The sequence below is a fragment of the Rhipicephalus microplus genome, chromosome X, assembly GCF_043290135.1.
Source record: "Rhipicephalus microplus isolate Deutch F79 chromosome X, USDA_Rmic, whole genome shotgun sequence".
NCBI lineage: Eukaryota > Metazoa > Arthropoda > Arachnida > Ixodida > Ixodidae > Rhipicephalus > Rhipicephalus microplus.
The window spans coordinates 223,104,111-223,128,018 of record NC_134710.1 but is presented as its reverse complement, the minus strand read 5'-3'; the positions used below and the strand labels follow the sequence as shown (position 1 = coordinate 223,128,018).

General features: G+C 43.7%; 1 protein-coding gene across 1 annotated transcript in view; it reads right to left on the bottom strand.

The window, feature by feature from the left end:
* dre4 (SPT16 homolog, facilitates chromatin remodeling subunit dre4) overlaps positions 1–23,908 on the bottom strand; it is a 124,799-nt gene that overhangs the window by 71,009 nt on the left and 29,882 nt on the right. Inside the window, exons 5-10 of the mRNA XM_037427774.2 lie at positions 22,268–22,360; positions 20,479–20,625; positions 19,488–19,639; positions 14,242–14,508; positions 7,134–7,207; positions 6,078–6,190 (exon numbers count right to left, since the gene is read on the bottom strand). Coding sequence (XP_037283671.1) covers positions 6,078–6,190; positions 7,134–7,207; positions 14,242–14,508; positions 19,488–19,639; positions 20,479–20,625; positions 22,268–22,360 — 846 coding nt within the window. The remainder of the gene's footprint in view (positions 1–6,077; positions 6,191–7,133; positions 7,208–14,241; positions 14,509–19,487; positions 19,640–20,478; positions 20,626–22,267; positions 22,361–23,908) is intronic.

Genomic DNA, 23,908 nt, shown 5'->3' with positions numbered 1-23,908 from the left:
GCAGTTCTGTCGTCACGGGCCGCTGTGCCACTCACAGCTCAAGCACATACTCGCCGAGCAGTTCTTCAATTTGCGGAAACTGACCCTGCTGTGGTCCACTGAAGCCTTTACGTGCAGCTTTGCTGTCGACAATCTTCCGCTTTTGTTTCCGCCAGTCTTGCACGCACGTTTCAGGAAACGGGAACGCACGTTTTGGGAACGACCGCGATGCGGCTCGATTTCCGTCTGTTTCTGCACACGCGATGACTTTCCTTTCAAAAGCGACATCGTGGTGCACTCGAATTCTTGGAGTCTGCCCTTCCATGCCGTCGATGCTAATGCACTACAAGATGACTAACTCCTCAGCACACGTGCGAAGTGCTGCACATGGGAAACACATAGGCAGAAATGGCCGACGCACGTAGGGGGTGGCCATTTCGGAAATGCCGATGGCTATAGAATAACCGTATTCATTTTTTTCGTACTCGATTCTAACGCGCATGCGATTTTTGAACTCGCTTAACCGGAAAAAAGGTGCCCGTTAGATTCGAGTAATTACGGTACTGCTTGTCATCATTATTCCTGTGATCATGGATGACGTACACACTGTCCTGAAAAGACATGCATGGCAAACACACAATTCTAAGAAAATTACATTCTGCTGCAATCACTGCAAGCAAGATGCAGTCGTGTCAAGGTGATCATTGATTGTGATCACGAAGCTGAAAGTATACAGTCACGCAATGTGCATAGGGTGTAAAAGCAATACTGCCGCCAGAAGAAGAAACCATGGTCACCACAATCGAGAATGGCAACCACACAGCTACAAAGGAATGCCAGCAGCCAGCACACTGATGGGAGTACCCTGGAGATAGAACATTTTTATTTTTAAAAATATCTGATTAAACATTCAGGGCATGTTCCTTACACTAAAGCTAGAGCAACTGCAAAGTTTCATGAAGCAGTGTTTTTTAGTAGGTGCACGAGCTAGAGTCATAAGTAGAGGCCGAATTTTTAAGAACTAAAAAAAGTGTTTTAGGCACCAAAGAGAAGCAGGCAAAACACCGTTTTAGGCCTTCAAAATCGCACATATAGCCACAATAAATTTCTACAAGAATTGAAATAACTCAAAACAAAGACACCATTGACTTGTATCTACGACAAGAAAGAAATGATATTGTTTAAAATAGCACAAAAGCACTAACGCCTGAACATAGGCACACGTTTGCCACGCGATTCGCAGATAGTGGTCTTCTTTTCTTGTGTAGCATTGCGAGTCAAGTGCCAACCGTCCAATCAACTCTCTCCTGGGTATTTTTCGAATCGTCTTGGCTGGGAAGGGCAGCGCAGGAGCAAATAATCAGACCACTGATACCCCATAAGGGAGGGATGCCAGGTCTAATCGCGTAGGATAAATTTCTCCCCTGTCGGTGAAGGCCTTATGGGCCCCTCACTAGGTTTGGGTGTTTCGAGCTGACAAGCATATTGGATGCACTGAGCACTCAGGATCATGCCTGTTAAAATTCGCAATGCTACAGGTCGCGTAAAAACGCTAAATGTCTACTGAATGCCACTTGCCCTTTTCGCGAATGTGCGCCCCAAGATAGAGGGAGTGACGTAGAGTTAGGAGTGGTCCTGCTTTTACGCTGCTCCTTTACGCTGACATTAGTGCTCCGAAGTCCCTCACCGTACACTCATCAAGTTAAATGCTAGCTATACCTAGAAAAACAGACTAAAAATGTCCCATCTCGTGATTATATTATGCATTACGATACCTCATTAGGAGCATTGCACGTGACACTATTCTAGTTCGCATGTGCAATTTGTGGGTTCTGTTGTGTAGCATGAATGAGGAGTACTTAGGTTCGGGCTAGCTGCATCGTGTCTTTTTTCTGTGTCTTTGCGCTGCCCTTTCAAAATGAGTGAAATGAATGAAAGCTGAGAAAGAAAAAATGAAACACGCAAATGGAATGTCAGTTTGTTAATATTTCTGGTTTTGTTTTCTATAGCCGCGCGATGGTATACACTAATCGGCCCTCCTTTCGCGTCAGCCACGGTGGACCAGTCGCTAGGGTGCTCCGCTGCTGACCCGAATGTCGCAGGTTCGATTCTGGCCGCAGCGGTCGCGTCTAGATGGAGGTGAAAAGGTAGATTCCCATGTAGAGCGCGACGTCCGTGCACGTTAAAGAACACTAGATGATCAAAATTTCTGGAGACCTCAACTACAGCATTCCTCATAATCATATTGTGTTTTTTTTTTTCACGTAAAACCACACATACTACTACTACCACCACTACTATTATATATATACTACTACCACTACTACATCATTTCGCTTGCGTTTGCCTTCACGTCGTTCCTTCATCTAGCCTTTACAAAAAAAACAATATGTCGTGCTTGTTGCATGTTGGTTTTGTTCCTACGTGTAATTCGCAATGCCTGCGGCCTATAGGTGGTGCGCCTTGCGATACAAGATGGCTACGGAAGGATAATCAACCCGTGAACTTGCATAGGAAAAGATAGGACGGACGGACATACTCCCCGTGCCACTTTCACCGGATGAACACTTGATCGTCAAATGAATGTACATTGGACCAAGGTAATTTCCTAAACTGTAAGAACTGCTGAATGTTCGCTACCTCACTTCTTGCCGCAGTGGAAGGGTGGTGGTGTCTGCGGATCGTCCGTGTATCAACGATGCTTTGCGTAATCCTGTGCGTGCTACAGAAAACTGCACTAACTGGAATTCACATATGACCTGAACGGCACTTAGAGATAGTTTGTGCCGAGCCTGCCTGGCGAAATACCCGCAATAGTAGGCCACAAGCGAGCAGCGCCATCGTGGCTGCACAGGACCGAATGTTTACCGTAGCGATGGTTTGCAAACATGTTACACCGTCATCATTACTTGCGCTGTAAGCATCATGCAGCTGCTTCAACATAACACAAGCATTTAACTTCCCATTAAGTAGCACTTTCGTGCCAGCCATGATCAGACTTCAACAGTGCGCAATTCGCTGCACTCGGATGTTGCAGGTTCCATCAGCGCAATCGAAACAAGAATATCGAAAAGAGTACACATGTACGCTTTTCGCACCGTCAAAGTTGCGAAAACTTGACGAATAATGTCTTTCGGACGGTACGGGTGAAGTGCAGGAGAAGTTAGCGAGGACTGTAGTCGTAACTGCATATCTACAAAACGCCGCGGCATGCGGCGTTTTGTAATATGCACTGTAATTGGGCTACATGCAATGCACACGAACTAAGTTTTTTTTATTTTGAGCTCGCTGAAGGACATTATACAATAAATACAATCAAAGTGACTTACGAGCACGAAAAAAAAAAAAAAAAAACATTAACGCACGAAAGGACGGGAAGTGCAACTCACTGCTCGTGAGCTAGCAGATAATAGTTCATCGTCGCTGTCACTCTCAGCGTGTTGACAACCATATACGTCCAGTGAAAAATCCTCGACGTGAAGACTGTTTCTTTGAACATCACAGCTGAAAGTAATTGAGGAATTCTCTCCCCAGAACGACTTCGATAGCGCCAACAACGCGTCATTTCACAGCCCCAACACAGCTTCACTCACCACATTTACCGTATCTACTCGATTCTACCGCGCCCTGGATTATAATGCGCACCCGGTCTCCATGACAAAAAGGAAAAAAAAAGAAGACTTGGATCGCAGCGCGCACCTATTTTTCTTGTTGGCCCGCACGATCACACCACTCAGAAAAACGACTCCTTTAGGGAGCGTCTTCCGTTTAAATATGAGGTACGGGGGGAAGCTTGTGCCTATCCGACGTGCAACGGAGCATTGCCATCACTCTAGTTTTACCGTGGCCCAATGTCAGCACGCGAACTTGCTTCGCCCCCTTTTTCTCGACAGTTGTGGTGACAGGCATGTCGAAGTAAAGAGGAGTCTGATTGGCATTCCCGATTTTCCCAAGCAGTTAGCCGTTGTTGCGCCGCAAGTTTACGACAAACCTCTGAAAACTGTGAAGCTTTTCTTTGTACTCCTCCGGCAACCTTTCGCATATGCCCGTTCGCCTTCGGAGGGAAAAGCCTTTCCTCTTCATAAAGTTATTTAGCCAGCACGTGCTCGCTTTAAACTGGCTCTGCATTAGCCCTTTTTCTAAGGCTAACTGCATAGCCTGCACTTGGAGCAGTTCTGTCGTCACAGGCCGCCGTGCCGCTCACTGCTCAATCACATACTCGCCGAGCAGCTCTTCAATTTGCGGAAACCGACCCTGCTGTGGTCCACTGAAGCCTCTGCGTGGATGTTTGCTGTCGACAATCTTCTGCTTTTGTTTCCGCCAGTCCCGCACGCACGTTTCAGGAACTCCGAATGACCGCGATGCGGCCCGATTCCCGTCAGTTTCGGCACACGTGATGACTTTTCTTTTAAAAGTGGCATCTTGGTGCACTCGTCGAGTTTTTAAAGTCGGCCCTTCTATGCGGTCGATGCTAATGCCCTACAAGATGACGAACTTCTCAGTGTGCTGAGAAGTTCGTCATTTTGTAGTGCCGACGCACTTAGGGGGCGGCCATTTGGAAATGCCGATGGCAATAGAATGACCGAACTTTTTTTTCGTACTCGATTCTAACACGCATGCGATTTACGAACTCGCTTAACCGGAAAAAAGGTGCGCGTTAGATTCGAGTAACCACGGTATCTGGGGGTGCGGATAACATTTCGCTCTGATACCAGGCAGGAAAAGAATTGCTTGCAGTGTGCTGTCATCTATCAACGAACGTAAAAAACAAGAGGCGCAGCGTGTGCCAAGGTTTTGAAGCGCAAATCGCGAGCTTACGCTACTTTCCTCTTGCAATGAATGTTATGGGATGCATGCACTACAAAAGCAATGACGAATGCTATACGTACGTAAAACAAAGTGAGTTTTAACTGCAAAAATTATACAATAAGATTTAACTATCCAACGTGGCTACAGAAAATCTCGCGAATCTGATATGTGTACTCTGCGAGCTATTATTGAAAGCGCGAGTTGCCACGTATTTTCACGAAAACTTTACCTCTCGCAAGAACGAATCAGATTTGTCGTGTCGCGGACGGTCCGGTATATTCACTGATGCATGCAACATACAAAGTGGTTTGTGCTCGTTTCTTGCTAACGCATTAACACTGAGGCTAGCACCGCAGAACGAGGGAGCGTTGGGAGCGTCTGCCTTCTGATCATCCTTCAGAGGACGCTCCTGAATTCTGCTAGGCAGCGCGACAGTCTATGAACATTGCGAATACGGGCGGTTTGACCGTGTCAGACTTTGCAATTGCGGTGTCGCGGGATGCCATAAGCAATGGTGTTTGCTCAGCACCACACTCAACTGCTGTTAATTGCGAGTCGTACAACAGGACCCTGTGAAAATCCCCAGTATTGAAGGGTTTTCAAGGACTCAAACGAAAATACAGGACTTTCAAGGCCTGGAAAACGAATTTTTAAATTTCAAGAGTTTTCAAGGATTTCAAGTACCTTTGCGCACCCTGCATGACGAATGACCTGAAAAATGTTCTTTAAACATAATATCTGCCCCACCACGGTGGTATAGTGACTAAGGTACTCGACTGCTGACCCGCACATCGCGGGATCGAATTTCGGCAGCAGCAGCTGCATTTCCAATGGAGGCGGAAATGTTGTAGGCCCGTGTGTTCAAATTTGGGTGCACGTTAAAGAACCCCAGGGGGTCGAAATTTCCGGAGCCTTCCACTACGGCGTGTCTCATAATCATATGGTGGTTTCGGGACGTTAAACCCCACATATCAATGAAACATAATATCTGGAGTTTCAACTGTTAAAACCAAGATATGATTATTAAGAATGCCATAGCGAAGGGCTCCAGAAATCTCAATCATTTGGTGTTTTTTCATATGTACTGACACCGCTTAGTACGCAGGTCTTCAGTATTCAGCCTCAATCGAAATAAGACTGCTGTGTCTGGGGACAAAACCTGAGAACTGAAGTTCAGCAGTGAAGAACCATAACCACTGCATTACAAACGATTTGCTAGATGTCTCTAACGCATTTGCATGCACCAACACATGCAGTTCAATGAAAACAAACAATGGTGGCCAACTTACTTCATTCACCAATACTGTGTCGCCGATAAAAAGGGCATATGTCTTGATACCTTCATCACCACTTCCTTTCAATGGAAGGCCAGAAAAGCCTATGTTGATGTTGAAGACCATACCTAGAAATTAAGATGTCATTATAGTGAATGTTACTTCATTATAAATTCAAAACAGCTTATATAGCACCCTCCAATGCAAAACGTGCTGGTGTTTCCTTTGTGGTAGCACATCAAACTGCAAATGTGGTGCTGTGCCGACACCTCAGAAAAGTGATACAGTGCTGCCATCTTAATTACAAACAACTGAATTTGAGCTGAAATGCACAAAGGCGGGATAAAAAAGGTAAGAAACACGACTGTAGATGCTCAAGGTACAAATTATTTGAAAGTACATAAAGTACAGTACAACTCCATTAAATCGAACTAGGTTATTTCAAAATCCCACTTAATTCAAAGGATTACTATGGTGCCAGTGTTTTGCAATGTAAATCTGAGTGGATGATTTGAAATGACAGCCAGCACAAATCTAGTTAATCGGAAAACTTTGGGAGCAGTGTGCCAATTCCCGATATAGATTTTGCTGCGAATCCGTGGAAACTAGTGTCCTTTGAAGCCACAAAGCAATGCATTAAAGGTGTACTAATGAGTGACAGGAGAAGCGTCCTAGCCTTGCTTCTGCCAGTGTTAAATAAATACACAACTTAGCGATCGGCTTCACGCAAATTTCACGGCTGACAGTTTACAGAGAAACAGCACCCACAAAACTTGCAGAGCCTGTGTACAGGCTGTATGCGTTTCGCGGTCTGGATTTGAGCGTACAAAGGGAGCCACATTATCCGTAGCAGGTAGTTGAAGCATTATCACAAGCGTGTCAATGTGTGGTGAACAAACCAACCTACAGCTAGTGCATGCTGTAAAGGAAGGTGTTATTGCGGGACCAAATGTAATGAGCACAGATCATAGATCAGTGAATCTTTATTACTATTTCATCAGACTAATCTTATGTTTAGTGCCCTCTTAACTTCCGTAAGAATGCTATAAAAAAGAAAACCAAACAACAAACCTTTTCGAGCAACAGCTGTGGTCTTCGGCTGAATCACCAAAGAGCTCTCACGAAATTCTATTCCAGTTGCAAACCTTTGGATAGGAAGAGCAATGAGGAAAATTACCATAATGAAAAGAGCAACATCATTAATGAAAACAAAGCAGTTCCCTAGGCTAAATAAAAATAAAATATCAGAACAAGAATTAACAGCTTCTTATCAAAAGAACACAATAGGCACAAATATAGAACACAAGAATTAACAGCTTCTTATCAAAAGAACACGATAGGCACAAATATATCAAGGAACACTTCTCACTATGGAAACACCATGGTTTGTAAGTGTTTCCCAACACAAATGAACAAGGTGAGGTAGCCATGCTTGTGCAATGACCACCCAAATCTTTAATGACTATCAAACATTTCATACAGTTCTGGAGTGTTTTCAACACAACTTAAAGGGGTCATGAAAAGAAAACGATGCTGTTTGGTTAAAATTTTCCCTACATAATTTAGAATTAGACATGCAGATTCTGAAATATTTCCCCAATACCCTTTGGGTTTTTTTTTTTTTTGTCGCTCCTACATGTGCTCCAGGAGGCCTTATCAGTCTGTTCATCTCTTTTCGGTGGTTACTCATGGCGTGCCGTGCTAAGCTAATATAATGAGTTTATCTATGCTTGAGACCAAAAAGTGAAAGCAGGTTTTGCTAAGCGAGAAGAAAGTGGATCGCACCATTGAATCGCACCACAAGAATGTGGATGAGTGGAGGCCTTCACGCTGCAAAGTTTGTACTGCACACGCAAAAAAAAAAAAAAAAAAAACTTCTTAAAGTAAACATGCATTTTTTTTAGTATTCACTTGTGCAATTGTTTTTTCTCGTGAAAAACGAGTTCAAGAACCCACCATTCTAAAGGTGAATCGTTTTGGTCGGTGGAAAATAAGTACTTATATTTAATTTTTGGTCTTTCACTATAATGACCTTTCATATAACAAACTGCCATGGCCCCCTGAATTCGTTATACCAAGATTTCACTGTATCCCTGAAAATGCGCGAAGCTACACTTGAAGGAGGATATACATACATACTACCAGGGGTGAGACAGCCGCGACTAAATTGGGAGCAGTAATCTTGCTTGGGTGCAGTTAGCGGCATTTAATGTGCCGTTCTGAGAGCTTGAATATACAAACTTTTAGCAACATAGGGTAACCAGTGCATATTTTAATTGGTTTAAAATACACATAACACAGAAACAGATTTCCAAGGAACTTTTTAAACATATTATTCCAGATATGAACTGCACAACCTTTTTACATATCACGTGACTTATCTAGCCCTCGTAACAAACATGTGAAATAAAATTATTAAGAAATAAGGTTTCGTTGAAAACTGTGTTCCCCGAAAAACGCATCAGTCAAAAAGAAATGAAAAAATTGTGATTACACAAGACTTTTAATTACGTAACACTGGTACTTCGCCTAAAAAAAAGTCCGACATGATAACGTCAAGAGCTTTTAAGACAACAAAAGCGCGCTGCACCGCCATTCGCAGCCACCTCGTGCAGAACCACCTTCAAGATTACAGTGCTGAATCCAAGAAGCGTGCATATGACACCAAGCGATAAGCGAATGATACTACTAATGCCTCTCCATGCCATCAACCACGCGTTATTAATACGGCAAACGGTGACGAGTTTTTGTTTTAATCATAGGTCATCGCCGTCGATGTAGAACTCCCGATAATACATCGACTTGCGATTGCTGCTCCACGACTCACGTAAAGCGCTCGCGCAGCGCAGATACGAAAGTCGTATCTACGCACACTAACTGCCGAACGTACTTCATTGCATAAGAAGAAAAGAAAGGAAAACGAAGTCACTCTGCCGCCGACCGAAACCACAATCGAGCTAAGCCTAACAGCATAGCCCAGAGTCGGCACGCATGCAGCGACGCCTCTTAAAAAGCGCTTTGCTGAGAGTTTAGGTTGCAAAACGAAGCAATGGCAAATTATAAAACTGTGCCGTGTGATCGCTGACGCGTCATGAATCACGAATAAAGCGGCGGGGTGCCCATTCATATCTTTAAAATGGTTTGAACGCAGGTTCTGTTACCACGGCTTCGCAAATAACCAAGTATTTCTCTCTTTTTGCAGACACTGATGCGCGGAGTTGACGTGCTATTGCTTTTTAAATGCAAAATGCAATGAAAACTCACTTGTCTAAATAAGTAAATAGCTAATGGGCGTAAACTGGGAATGGGCTGCACGCGCTATGTCGCTCATAGAACCCATGTGCAAGTGCCAGAGCATCCACGAGACGCGTCGCATGCAGCGAAATGACGTCACGTTTACAGTTATTAGCTTACGGGAAACGCACACGCGTAGGTGACCGGAGGAACACGTTATGCACAACAGAAAACCGGAGAGTCAACCCTGTTACGCTCACTACTCGAATCTGTGGTTTCCACAAGGCGACTGACACCAGAACACACAGCTTGGCTAGTCGAAGCAGCACGCTCGATGCATGGCAGCACATTTTTGCGGGAACAGTTTAGAGCAGATTATGACGGCACCACGAGAGCCTTCGTCACCACAAAAGTGCATGCAAAGTAAAGAAAAATACGCGATTGGACGCATCTCATTAGTGAACTCTGCCTTTTTTTTCTCACTGAAGCTGAGGTTGGCATCAAAATTCTAAATCACGAGGCTGTTTTGGAGCAGTTCGGCGCAGTTTTCGAGAATTTTATGCCTTTGGAGCAACTTGGTGCAAGAAAACAGAAATGTATAAAAAATGCACAATATGCGCAGCTGTCTCACCCCTGATACTACCTTCACCTACATTTAAAAGCGTGCTGTATGAGCTTATATGTGTTAGGTGTATCATAGCTGCTTGTGCACACCCTTTTGTTATGAGCACAAACATGCCAGTGTTTCATTTTCCACTATCCTTGTCACACTAACCTTCTCGCCCAGTGTGGCTACAAATATGATGCAATAAAGCAATATGAGGATTCTTTTCCTCGGCTCGAGCTTGCGTTGTTCAGTCAGTCACCATGACTGATACATGGTGTCAGAAGTGGGATTCGAACCCATGCTCACATACGGGGACCATAGTCATATTTAAAAATGGTACTGCTGCACAAATCTTGCTACAGTTCGAAGTTGCTTCCACTTCCCTTTGAACAACAAAAAAAAGTCACAGCTTTGTTGCAAAGGTGAAGCAATGAACACGATAACAACAAATTGGAAGGTCGCAGCAGAATTGCAAGCAGATTGAAACGTGCCCAGTATTTCTCGTGCACAAATGACGCACGAAACATACTCACAGGTACAGATGAATGCGAATAAGCGTCTAGTTTGTTACTTTGCTGTGTATGAAAACACGGTGTCTATTAATTTAATATTTCTAAATTCCCATGACTTTTCCAGGTTTTCCATGATGATTAAAAGCAAATTCCATGACTGCCACGCCTGCTTGGAAAACTCTCGCGACATTTGGCGCGAGACGCGAGCATGCACAGCAGGGGTATAGGCAGCACCACCAACGCGGGATTAACGAGTAGGTGCGACTATAAAATGCTTTGCATTTAAAAGACGCTTGCATCATACATGCACCCGAAATGCAGATACAGCCGACAGTACATTCGCTAAAGAGGAGGGATGGGACGCTTCTGACAATGTACTCTCGCTACTTACGTGACATATTTAAGCATACTTAAGGGGGGACGTGGCCCTTGAAAAGCGAAAAATCGCAAAAAACCCGTATTTTTTAAAAACGGGGAAAAAAATATGTATGTCACATAAATTACCTATTCCATAAATATCAGTGCCTAATTCAACTCCTAAGTGCAAAAAAGATGATATTTTTGAGGTCGCCACAGCGCTCAAACCATGCGCAAAAGACAAAATAAAATCAAACTTCACGCGTGCGCCATTCTTAGACCATGCGGCCATCCCACACTATCTTGGTCTTGTTTTGAACGTGAATTCTTTCTCTATTATAGTTTTCCACCTTTCAAAATGGCATCAACGGAGCGGTGGAAATGCTATCAGCGTTTCTGCAAGATGCGATGTGGAGTGCTAATTGGTCAGAGCAGCTCATTCATATCTCGCTGGCAATTGGCTGCTGTGTTGGAAGCAGGGGCAGTCCCTCTTGGCGATGGCACATCCGGCGCGCTCATCTCGCTGTTGCTCTCTGCTTCATCCGCTTCAGTAGACGTTTAATTACGGGCCGCTTTTTGCATTGCACTGTATTTTCGATCAATTTCTCTTTTTTAGTTTTCGCACAAGTTCTGTGCCCTTTATTTTTGTTGCTGTGCATGATGCCGGTAACGAAGCCGAACACTGTGCGCCAATTCAGAGCGCGGAAACGCCTTATGGGGATTCTATGAGAATCGAAGTTCCACTTTTCTACTGCAAAGGCCCAGTGCGCAGAATACTTGGATGATTTTGCCAGGGTGTAACAAGCTTTTTTTTTTTTTTGAAAATTTGTGCCATTAATTATTCATAAACAATTATTTTTTGATAAATGTCACACCTACTAGCTACGTGAAATTCAAAGTTGCATATAATGTTTTTTGGAGGGGAAATTGAAAAAAAAAAAAGGCTCTTTAGCACCCTAGGATATCTATCCAGGAATGACCACAAAAAATTTCAGCCTTATGTCCTAGGATTTCTTCCAGCTCTTCCTCAGGCACACAAGTGAACCACCCAGTTAGACCTCTGTAACTCTAGAACTACTGAACACAATTTCATGAAACTTTGCAGTTTTTCTAGCTTTATTGTAGTGAACATACCCTGAAAATTTCATGGATATCTTAAAAAATAAATAAGTTCGGTTTCCAGGGTAGCCTCTCCCCTGAAGTATGCTGTGCCTTTCTTATGGCTTTTACTGTGAGCAAGGCCCATTTCAAGTGCTGATTCAGCACCCATATCAGGTGCTGAAACGTCAGTCAACTGACGGTGTATCCTTTCACACTTTAAGAAGCAACAGTTATGCACTGTTCTGTTTTTACGCGCCGTCTAGAAGCTCACTGTAGTTGCAGTTAAAACATTGACCTTTTAAGCTTTGATCAATGGTAATGCTTATTTTTGCGATGGTGGCACAGAATTGCTGCGAGTTTCCAAACCTGGCCAGGTTTTTCAGAAATTCCCCGACTTTTCCATGACTTTTCCAGAAGGGTCCAAATTATTTCTCCGACTTTTCCAGGTTGGTAGACACCCTGGAAAAGTGTGCCCTCTTCATAAACAGAGACTGTGCGATAAATGCAGTGATCTTTGTGTGCCCGGTAACTACAAAAGAATTGTTCTGGTGAAAATCTAAAACCAGCCAAGAGGTACGATCCTCCAAACCACAAGATAAGGCTCCACCCACCTCCTCTCCGCGGGGCAAAGAACACGTGAGAGATGAGAGCATGCAGAGTCGCGTCATGACGCCACGTGCTCATTGTGCCATCTTGCTGGCAATGCTGGAAACACAATAGCCCCCCCCCCCCCGAAGATGCCCTTCACTAGCGGTAAGTGCTAGATATAAATAGCTTGCCGTTTGAACGTTGAAGGAGGTGCTCCTCCGTGGCTCAGTGGTTAATGCCTCGCACTCGCGTTTCAGAGGTCCCACGTTTGATTCCATGCATCGTAATCTTTTTCTGAATTATTTATATTGTTTGCTTTCTCATATATATATATATATATATATATACACATATATATACGTATACATATATGGTGACTGATGGCGATGCTGGAGGCAAAATACAGGGAGAGTGTGCATACAATTATCGCAAATGCCTAGTTCTAATTCTTAAAGGTGCCCTGAAACACTTTTTCAAGTAACCACGGAATGAATTCACTGGAAGAGCTTGCTGCCTATGAATTCAACGCCGCAAAAAATGTTAAGAATCCTTCCAGTGCGAGTGCAGTTACAAAGGTTTGTAACTGCATAACTGCAAAGGTTTGCAATTGCATTTTCCCTTTTCTTATCTTAACAAATGAAAGCTAAGCAGAGAGGGATGGCAGGGTTACAAAAAAAACGTGTCACGCGTGTTTCGCGACCTTGAGCACTTTTTCTTTTTTTTCTTCGAATGCGCAGTTTTTTCGGTGCGATTTCACGCGTGTGTGGTCAAGTAGCGGCCTCCCGCAGTTATCTCTAACGAGCGAGCGCACCATGTTCAAATCAGACAATGACTAATAGATGGGTCATTGACGTGCGCTTTTGGGGCATATAACGTGATTTGTCGGGAGAAGAGAGAGAAATCTTTAGCTGACTGATAACTTATTGCGAATTCCAGACAGCATGCTGTGCTATATTATTTGGCTCACATGTTGTCAGGAGCCTCTACTACCGATCGGCAGCTTTTTCCGACTATGCTCAAAAAGTGTCGTAGGGCCCCTTTAAAAATATTGTGCAAGTTATCTAGGTCATGACAAAAAAGCTCATTCTTAATATGAGATGTAAAATACTTGGACTATTTGATTCGAAATTATTCGACTAAATTCAAATTCGCTTCAAACCTCTTACTATTCGCCCACCCGTACTCCAAATATCAAACAGTTATGCACCCAAAAGGTTCCCAGCCGTGATTACTGGGTCAGTCACTTATTGCAAAAGAACTAAAATTAAAAATTTGAGTCAGTACTCCTTCAATAGCTAAATTCTACTCGCAGTGCATGAGAGCAGTTTATTCTCTGAACGTCACACAAAGGGTCAATGAACAGTTTCCACAACAAGCAGGCACCACACTCCGATTAACTTTTGGACACACGAAGGGTATCAAGCAGGTCTTCCCCCCATCAAAAGAAAAAATATATAGCTCTCCAAAACATCAAGTTGCCCTTAAGTGCAACATGTATAGCTTTTACTTGGTTATGCCAAGACCTTACACACTGCAACAGTCTCACAACCGTTAAGCCACTATCACAGATGCCGTCAGAGAACCCTAGTCAACTTGACAGTGAGTTACTGAACACCGATTGATATGTGGGGTTTAACGTCCCAAAACCATCATATGATTATGAGAGACGCGGTAGTGGAGGGCTCCAGAAATTTCTACCACCCGAGGTTATTTAACGTGCACCCAAATCTGAGCACACAGCCCTACAGCATCTGTGCCTCCATAGGAAATGCAGACTTACCCAACATTCTTGGTCATCTTGTCAGCAAGTTCTTTGTGGTCTTTGTTCACACGGGCCATTACAGCTGCAAACACATCGCACAGCTTGACTCCATCTCGAAGTTTCTCAAGAAGCACTTCTTCCTCAAGCTTCAATAAGAATTCGTAGAGGTCCTGCTGCTCTTGGTTAGGATTTACCAGCAATGTGCGGACTATGTTCGAGCAATAGGATTTGTAGCGGGCCCCCAAGGCACAAGTGATGGCACCATAGTGCAAATTATTCTTGTCACTGTGGAGAAGAAACACCAAAGCAACATATTAATTGTATTACCACTTTAAGATCATGACATTTTTAAAACATATAATCTTCCACAGTGAGAACAATGTTGCAAAAGAAAAAGTCGCGGAAATATAAAATGAGAATTATGGGCACTTTTGTTTCAGCATTTTTTTTCTTTAATTCTGTTTCCGAGTGACTTTGCCAGAGAATAACAATCAATAACAATCCATCCCCCCCCCCCCCCCCCGTTAAAAGCTTACATTACTAATTTCTGATATGCATTTATTCTTGGATGCAGTTTTTACTGGTATAAGAAAATCAAAGTTGTCTTAATTTTTGGAGCGGAAATAAAAAAAAAATTGTCAACCTTAATGTTCAATTTAATTTCCTTAATGGCACTAACCCCAAATGCTTGGTTCACTACCCAGGCTTGCACCTGCGTATCGTATGTCAGTAAGAGCCACATGTGATTTCTCTTTCAATCTCTATGCAGCTTATACACGCACAGACTTGGATCATACTTGCCTATCCAATCCAGGTGTTGTTATTTATGACATGACAATCATGTCATGTCATTATTGTCACAACTTATCAGTCTTACCAAGTCACACCTTTGTACCCTTTTGTGCTAACTTCAATAGTTTTTTTTTTAAATTGGTCTTCTTTATTACCACTTATTACATGGCGAGTTTCTGCACAAGGAACATAATCTCCCTAATACGAGTGCAAAAAGAAGGGGGAAGCTTTGTTGCCTTCTGTAATATCTCTTTCAAAGGACCACAACAAACCTAAGCTTCCCACTATGTTTTAAATTTCTCCACGCTACTCCTTGAGGACATACCATCCGTTACACAACTGTAACTGGAACTTATTGTTGGAGCACACTCCTGAAACACTGCAGTTATAAATTTAGTGCTGATGCCATACCTATACCCAACATCCATATGTTTCATACCCAGATAACATACCTTTAAAAATAAAGATGTTGGGTCTCCAGGATAGTCTCCCCTTTAATTATATGAAAAGCTTCCACCTTACTACTAGAAAGGCACAATATTAATAAGGACTAACAGGCAATGATGCCAAGGCAAGTATAGGAGTCATTATTAGAAATTGTAATGCAAATGTGAAGAAAAGCAAACAAAAGATAACTTGCCCCCAGCAGGGACCGAACCTGTGACAATAATATATAATACATCAGATACTCTACCAACCAAGCTACAGTGGTGGCCATCCCCTTTGTCCACTTTGTGGGGTATGTACGTATACGCAGTTAAAACTGGTAGTATTATTCAGCGCTTCCAGTAGCCATGACGGCGAGTGAGGAACACTTTTTGCCTGTTGGCGTCATATAGCACGTGATCTTATTACGACCTGGCAGCTGACCAATCATCCCTTTGAAGCCACCTGAAGGCATCAAGTCTGCCAAAACGAGACCCTCAATTAATGCAGAAAAGACAGATGATGCCAAGGAAAGTGTAGGGGATGTTGTTGGCAGTAATTGCAACGTATATGTGAAGGAAAGTGAATGAAAAGATAATTTGATGCTAGCAGGGACCGAACCTGCGACCTTCGAATAATGCATCCGATGCTCTACCAACTGGGCTACAACAGCAATCATCCCATAGTCCACTTTTCAGGGTACACAATTAAACCTGCTTAAAACGAAACTCCAAATAACGAATTCCTCGACATAAGGAAGGTTTTCTAGGCCCCATCGTTGCTCTATAGAAGCACATGTATTTGCGACCTCTATGCAAAAAAGTAACAGCGGGAGACAACCTTGATTTTTCCCCCTAGGAATTTTCCCCCCCGGACTATCTAGGAATTTAATTTCGCATTTTGGCACGAGCTTGCATCTTCCACGGCTGCTCCATTGCCGACAAATCGCGAGGCGGCGGCGCGCATGGCCACACCAGGCGGGCCTGCACCCCATGAGCCGGCGTTGCCGCCATCCCCCCCCCCTTGCGTTCAGATCGAGCAGATCAGCTTGGCGTTTCAACATTAAAGGAGGTGCTCCTTCGTTGCTCAGTGGTTAACGACTCGCACTCGGTATTCAGAGGTCCCACGTTCGATTCTGCTTGCCAGAGTCTTTTTCTCGATTATTTTTCTTGCGTTCAGATCAAGCAGATCATCACCTACAATAGGCACATTCAAGAATGACAACTAATTCCACACACATGCCTCAACAGAATGATTTATTTGTGTGAAAAAAAATTGGTAATCTCGGCCTGGTTCGTTGTTTTTGAAATGTTAAAGACGCTAGTCTCCATCTTATCAAGGCTGTCTAGGTGCGACAGCCGGGTTCCCTCCATGTGGCCGATACAATGGCGAATGGTGCCGAACCCTGCCGCCACTTCAGCGGCGGAGAACGCGCGTGTAGCCAGCGCCCCGTCCGGATGATCCTCCTCGTCACATGAGCTGTCGGCCTGGACATTGCAGTCTGCTTCCACGAAGTCGTCCGCAAACACTTCATGTAGAACTGCTACCGGGAAGCGGGACAACTCGCGAAATGCATCTGCTACTGGGAAACGGGACAATTCGCGAAATGCATCGTCTGTGCGCTCGTCGTCCTCATCGTCACCGGTGTACGCAAGCTCCACAGTCTTGAAGCCTGCCTTGCAGAAACAATGGACCACTGTGTCCGTCTTCACGTCTCGCCAAGCATTGAAGATATCCACAGGAGAAAACTTCGCGAAGATTTCTGGCCACTCCTTTGTGATCCACTGCTGGATGTGCTGGCTTTTGACAGCTTCACTTTCATCAAAATTGGTTTTGCCAACGATGTTGTAGCACTGCTTAAATCAGTGAAGCCACCCGATCAGCATAACGGCATCCACCGGAATGTTTTTCGCGCGCACTTCTATAACTAGACATAGAGTGTCTTTTCTACATTCCCATGGGCATAAGCGCGCACATGACAAGCCTCCGACGTTAGCTGCTCAATCGCCTTTGCCTTGATATCTGCCTTGTTTTTCAACAAGGTACTCTGAGTGCTCCATAGTACCCCGAAGTCATTCGCGGTGGTCGAACATTTCTCGCCCACCTCAACATCCTGAATAGCCTTCAACTTCGTCGCAAAGTCAAGGGTCATGCCCTTGTTGGCGCTTGCCATAGCTACACGAGAAATCGACAAGGATCTGCAGTGGCTTTGCACATCCCGCACACAAAAGAAAAATGCTGCACATGCGGTGGTACGTAGGTGACGAGACAGCGGAAGCAACAAAGGCGCGAGTTGTGGTTGGCTGATCAAAAATCGCAACAAAACAGCAACAACAACAAAAAAAGACGAAAGGAGGAGACGTCAACTTCTTCGTTCCTGCTCTCCAAGCCGACGGGTACGCAAAGAAAGCATGAAGACAGAAAGACAAACAAGAAAAAAAAAGCCATTCTGAAAGTTAGAGGTTGTGCCGTCGATTATGCAATCTGAGCCCTTTCACCCTTACCATTTTTTGAGCGTTTCGGGTTTTGGCGGAGGCGTGGTGTCGCACAGAAGTCGCGGGACTCTGCGAGTGCCAAAGCGCACCTTCCAACTCACGAATAGAGCCGCGCTGCTGCGAAGATCGTGGGAGAGGGGGAGTGCTGAAGCGCACCTTTCAGCTCGCGCGGCGTTCGATACATTTCAAGATGGGGGGAATACAGTTCTATACAAGCGTGCAAATTTCTATACTTTTACGAAGGAATTTCAAGGGGATAACTTGAGAGTTCGGTACATAGAAAAAATTCTATATATGTGGGTTCGATATAACCGTGTTTGACAGTAATTGCTATCACAACAAAAAAGCAAAAAAGCAGCCCGAGCTCGGCGCCCAGCTCTACCATGCGTACTTTGCCCCGCGAATGGGGGGCGGGCGGGGGAGTAGATGTTTGTGCACGTGCACTTATTCTTCGTTGGGGAGAATCGCACGCCTTCAACTATGACCAGAACGATTGTGCTTAGCTGTTAGGCGCACAAAGATCACTTCGCTCGCTGGACAGGCGCCGTTCGCGAAAGGAGTGCGCTTTTCAAGCACAGCGAAGTAACAACTGGGGCAATTGTTAGTTTGCACTCATATCTGGACCCGTGATTACGTTTCATGCCTCGCTTTTATTTAAACAGTGCGTTAAGTGTCCAGCGGTAAACATCATTTCGCTCTCGTCCTGTGTATGTTTTTATGCGTCATTTGTGCGTGAGCAGCCCGCTGTACATTTTGATCCCCTTGCCATTCTCAGCATTACAATTGAAGTTGTTGCTATCGTATTCATTGCTTCGCCCTTGCGGCGAAACTGTCTTTTTTTTTTTAACTCCGAACAACCGTTTTGTCACCACCGAGAGGATGTCAGATTCGACGCTGATGGAAACTCTCCGAGACCACGGTGACGACAGTTCTTTAGAAGTTGACTCGTTACGCGCTTCTGTACTGCGCCAAGAGTTCGCAAGCTGGTAGCTTTCACGATTAACCAACTAGTTCTGGCAACGCGACGGCGTGTTGAATATAAACGTGATAGCAAAAATTGTAATGTTATAAATGATAAGGCTGGCAGCCAACTCTTTTGGATACGATAACGCGAAACTCCTAGAAAACGATGGTGTGAGTAAATACGGCCACTCCAGGTAGAAGTGCTTTTTTTCACACAGTCCCTCACGTTGAAACCGCACTGATACTGGCCTAGATAGCAAGCGCACCAGAAATCAGGACTGTCCTTAAAATCCAAGTTTATTATTGCTACTCAAGCAATCCCCCCTCCCCCCCTTTCCTGCGACATGAAAGCAGTGCGACGATGCCACTAGCTTTTTTTGCACGAGAATTTGTAAACATTTGCACTTCTTTTAAATAAACTTATTCTATTCCGTTTTGGAGCAGAGACTTACTATTTGGTATTCATACACCTTTTTTTCTTCCCCTTTGCTTTTAAAATTTGACCTATTATATTCCAGTTCGTATATTATGCTGATATTCACGGCCCAACCTACAACCAACAACACTAAACCCACACTACACACTAACCTGACGACGCTGAACTTGAGGTTGTAGTTGCCACCGGACTGAATGATGGCTGGATAACAGGAGTCCACTTGAGATGGATCTACACCACCTAGATACTTTTTATCCTGGAAAGCCTGATCCACACCCTCAGCAAGCTTGCAATGCTTTACTTTCTGGAATCGAAAGAATTATCATTACAAAGACTAACTCCTTAAGAACTGCTTACACACAGTACTTCCTTTTACTCTCATATGCAGTTCACTGACTATACCCTGAACTCTTTAATGCCTGAATTATGAAACTTGGGAAGAAAAAAATTGTTTTCATTTTTCATTTGCCATCTTTAAAAAGCATCCTCTAGGCATTTCTACAGCTAAATTTTCTGAAATGCACCTTTAATGCATATTTTATGTAATTCTCCACATGTCACAGAAGCGAGGACCTTGCAATAAAAAATGCACTTGAGAACTACACAACATTTCATGTGCCACATCTTGAGCGCGTACACACTAAATAAAATTATCGAAGACAGAACTTGTGCCAGCCAGGCAAAAAAGAACGAAGAAGTGAGCGCTCTTGGACGCACGTCACGCTCCCACCATCACCTACAAAACAATTGTTTCTAGCATAAAATATACTACCCAAGATAGCGCTAAATTTTTCATGCTGAAAGCTACGTTCCCCATGAGTACTTTAAGGCATGCATAATGTTACATGCTTGCTCACTCTTTTTCACATTAGGCAGTACCCTAGAACACTTGAAATAGCTATCTTTACGTTGTAGGTTGCATGGACTGCAAGCTGGGGATAACTTTAGCGTAAGTCAAAGAACCAATATCAAAAAGTATATTATTTTCATCATGAAATCAAGTCACTATATCACTGCGGACTGCATCAATATGTAGTGGCCCACGTAAAAACTACTGCAGGAGAAAATGCCTACAGAGAGCGCAGGACTACAATTTTACATATACAACTATATTGCAATATTGCCGTTCAAAAGGTTTCAGACCTTATCAGCATCAATTATCTCCATGATCTGGTCCCGCAGATACTTGGCATACACATCCACAGTGACTTGGCAGGCCTTCTTTGTAAGGGCTATTTCCTGCTCCTCCTTGGGTGCCATCACATAAGCCACTGCTGCACTGACATCCACCTTCCATCCAAAAGATAAATGACACAGAAAATAAACGACAGCAAGAGCATGCAAACCACAATATCAAAATCTGTTCATAACCTTGAAACTGAACTTAATGTGCAACCCTATTCATGAACAGGCACGGTGTAGTAGCAACACAAGTGCTTGCTTCAAGGCCAGAGCTTCAGAACGATCCCAGACTTATTTAGTATCATGTCCTCGAGTGAGGTAGGCCTAAACACAGTAGCAGCCAATGTAATGAGACAGCACAATGCGAGATTGCACAATGCATTCAACTTTTTCAAGTCCAGCACAGTCACTGGCTTGTCTCCTCCCGTCTAGGCTAACGTCAATCCCGAAAATATTGAACTTGATGGGGACCGCGAGATTGTTTGGTGTATCGACGAATTGAAACACAAAATGCGCATATTGAACGCTCTAATTAAAGCCTTTCAGGCTTCGAGAAAGATTGTAGAAATAGTAACAAGAGCTAACACGACAATTCGCTCACAGTATGATAAAGAACAAAGTTTGAAGTTCCTTTGTAAGTTACTGCATTTTTATTTTGCATGAAAAGACAGTTGAACTCCCTCATAATCAACATGCACTGGGTAGCTAATCTTGTCTCTTGAATAAGGTGTCGCTTATAAGGAGGGTACCACGTATGCATTTTTTTATCAACCCTTATTTCAATGTAAGCACACCAGTGTCTCTTATACTTATTTGTCTCTTACATCTGTGTCTATTATAAAGAGGTTTGACTGTGGTCCAGAAACTTGACTTGCTTCTTGCATGCCGCCAAGTTCCAGTCCTCCCCAATATCCTTGAAGCTTTCAAAACAAGCCAATTTATCTCCATTGGCTACAACAGCGTTGACTGATGCTTCGTCATGGCACAGCAATCTACATAGTGGATATTCCGCTGCACAGGAGTTCGATATATGTGTGCTCCAGTCCCACACTTTAGCATGGGAAATTTAAGCGGATTTCTCAACACGATATAGCCAACAATTCGATATATCAGAGTTTCATAGAACCGGGATCGACTGTGGAGGTTTTTAAAATGGAGTGCCAGTTCGGCACTGTTTATGGCCACACAAGTTATTTTATCATTTGAAGGTGCGCATGCATAAAATTAGGACTAACAATCATTATCATCAGTCAACCCCCCTTCCCTACCTTAATTGCAATCTATTCAATTCAACATAAACTGATGACAACACCAATATGGAGATATTTTGAGTGATTTTTGTGAAAATGATGCTGGAAAAGTCTGATTGATTGATGATTGATATGTGGGGTTTAACATCCCAAAACCACTATATGATTATGAGAGACGCCTGCTGGAAAAGTCTAACAGGCGTCTCTCATAATCATATAGTGGTTTTGGGACGTTAAACCCCACATGCTGGAAAAGTCTAATGATGGACTCCTAATAAAGCAAATTGATAGCTCTGATTTGATTTGAACACTAGTGCATGCTTCTAAATATTGACCAAGAAACTAGAGTAAACAATTATTCAGTGAATCAGATAACTTGGATTTATGTTCTTGTGCCACCATGTCAATTTTTCTAACTTGTATGGGGAAGGCGATAAAAATTTTGAAAAATAAGACATAAAACCAATATGCAATGCAATAAACACACAAAACAAACTTGCCAAGTCAAATTTTTCAGGTGCAATGGCAGACCGCCAGGCATCCATAAACTCGCCAGGAAATTTGTCTTTGCTGAATTCACCAACCACCTTGCCCTGTGAGGAGTTAAAAATGACAAGTGTTCAGCCAGAGATCCCACAATAATAATGGCTTGTGAACCAACCCCGACTACTGATTAACTGTCATACATATTCCCCTCAATGACAAAAATTAGGAGGGCGGTTCATGGGAGAAGCGCTGCCTAATGCGTGAAGTTGAATCTACTCCTGTGAAAAAGAACCCTGCAATGAAAACAATCTACCCAAATTTTCATTTTTTTTTTCATCCAAAGACATTCATTAATTTATCACACATGTATAATATAGAGAAGGAAAGTTCAGTAAATATTAACACCTCCAAACCTAAATCAGGTAAGCTCATTATGGCAATACAATAAGCAGTGATGCGATCGACATAAACCACTTTGGCGGAGCCACTGGACCAACATATCTTTACAGAGCAGTTGTACCAAATGTTTAAACTCTTGAAGGGTCAAAGACGTACAAGTATGTCATTGTCTGTATATTATAAACGCATGCCTCTTTTGATCATTTCGCTTGTTTGGCATGTGCTGCTGCACTGCATTCACTGAAAGATTTTTTTTAAAGCTTTACTAAAGCAGTGCGCCGGGTAGTATTGATTTCGTTTTGCGGCTAATTCCAGCTTGAGGCACCCACACAACTAGCTTTCCTGCTTAGAACCTTTTTTTCTTTGTAAGAACCTGCGCGCCTTAATAATTCGCGTCTGCGTCAGACAATAGTTGCACTGTCATAGAATGCAATATTTTGCTTGCGAGCTGAATTCAACCGTTAGTCAAGGCGCTGTTCTGCAAACAAAAAGGTTCCACAACGCGGACTATCTTTTTTCCTACTGGCACGCAGTCTTGCAAGCTTGGTAGGCAGTGTGGCGGCTGTTCTTCTGACCCTGCCCCTAAAATTGGTTCCAAGCGTGGTGCCCTCGGTTGAGCTTGTGAGTGCAATCTCGTTTCCACCCGATCTCATATTTTCTGGGGCGAACTCCAGGGTGGCTGCAAGACCTCAGGCTCGACCTAATGAGCGCTAACCCCATAACTGCCACATCAGTAGCACCTGCGGATATGCGGTTTGGTGCAGAGTCAATGAAACGCTTTGCAGTAGTTACAAATTGAAAGGGGTGAAGGGGTACGGAAACAACTTTCCGATTGTGAAAGCAACTTTCATCATTAACAAAAACGAAAGCATACATGGTGCATGCGCAACATTCAAGTTGTGCTTTGTGGTCACCAATGCTTCGAAAACCGCGCCTAAAGCAAGCGGAAATTCGGTAGCCCTATGCGGCGAAAGCCGGCGCATAGACAAGAAGCTCTTACAGGTTAGGTGGCAACTTTCTGCAATAGTGTTTTTACAGCGAAAGCTGTTATGAGATCACAACTCTGATCACGCACAGTTGTCTGCCGCTGCCCGTAACCGCAGCGCGAAATTAAAAAAAAAAAAAAACCTAGCACCAAAGAGACAGTGGGGCTCGAAACCCGGGTCTGCTGGGTGCCAGCCCAGTATTCTACCATTGAGCTATGCCGGTGCTTGTGACTTGTTGGAATACCTAGTACCAAAGACACAGTGGGGCTC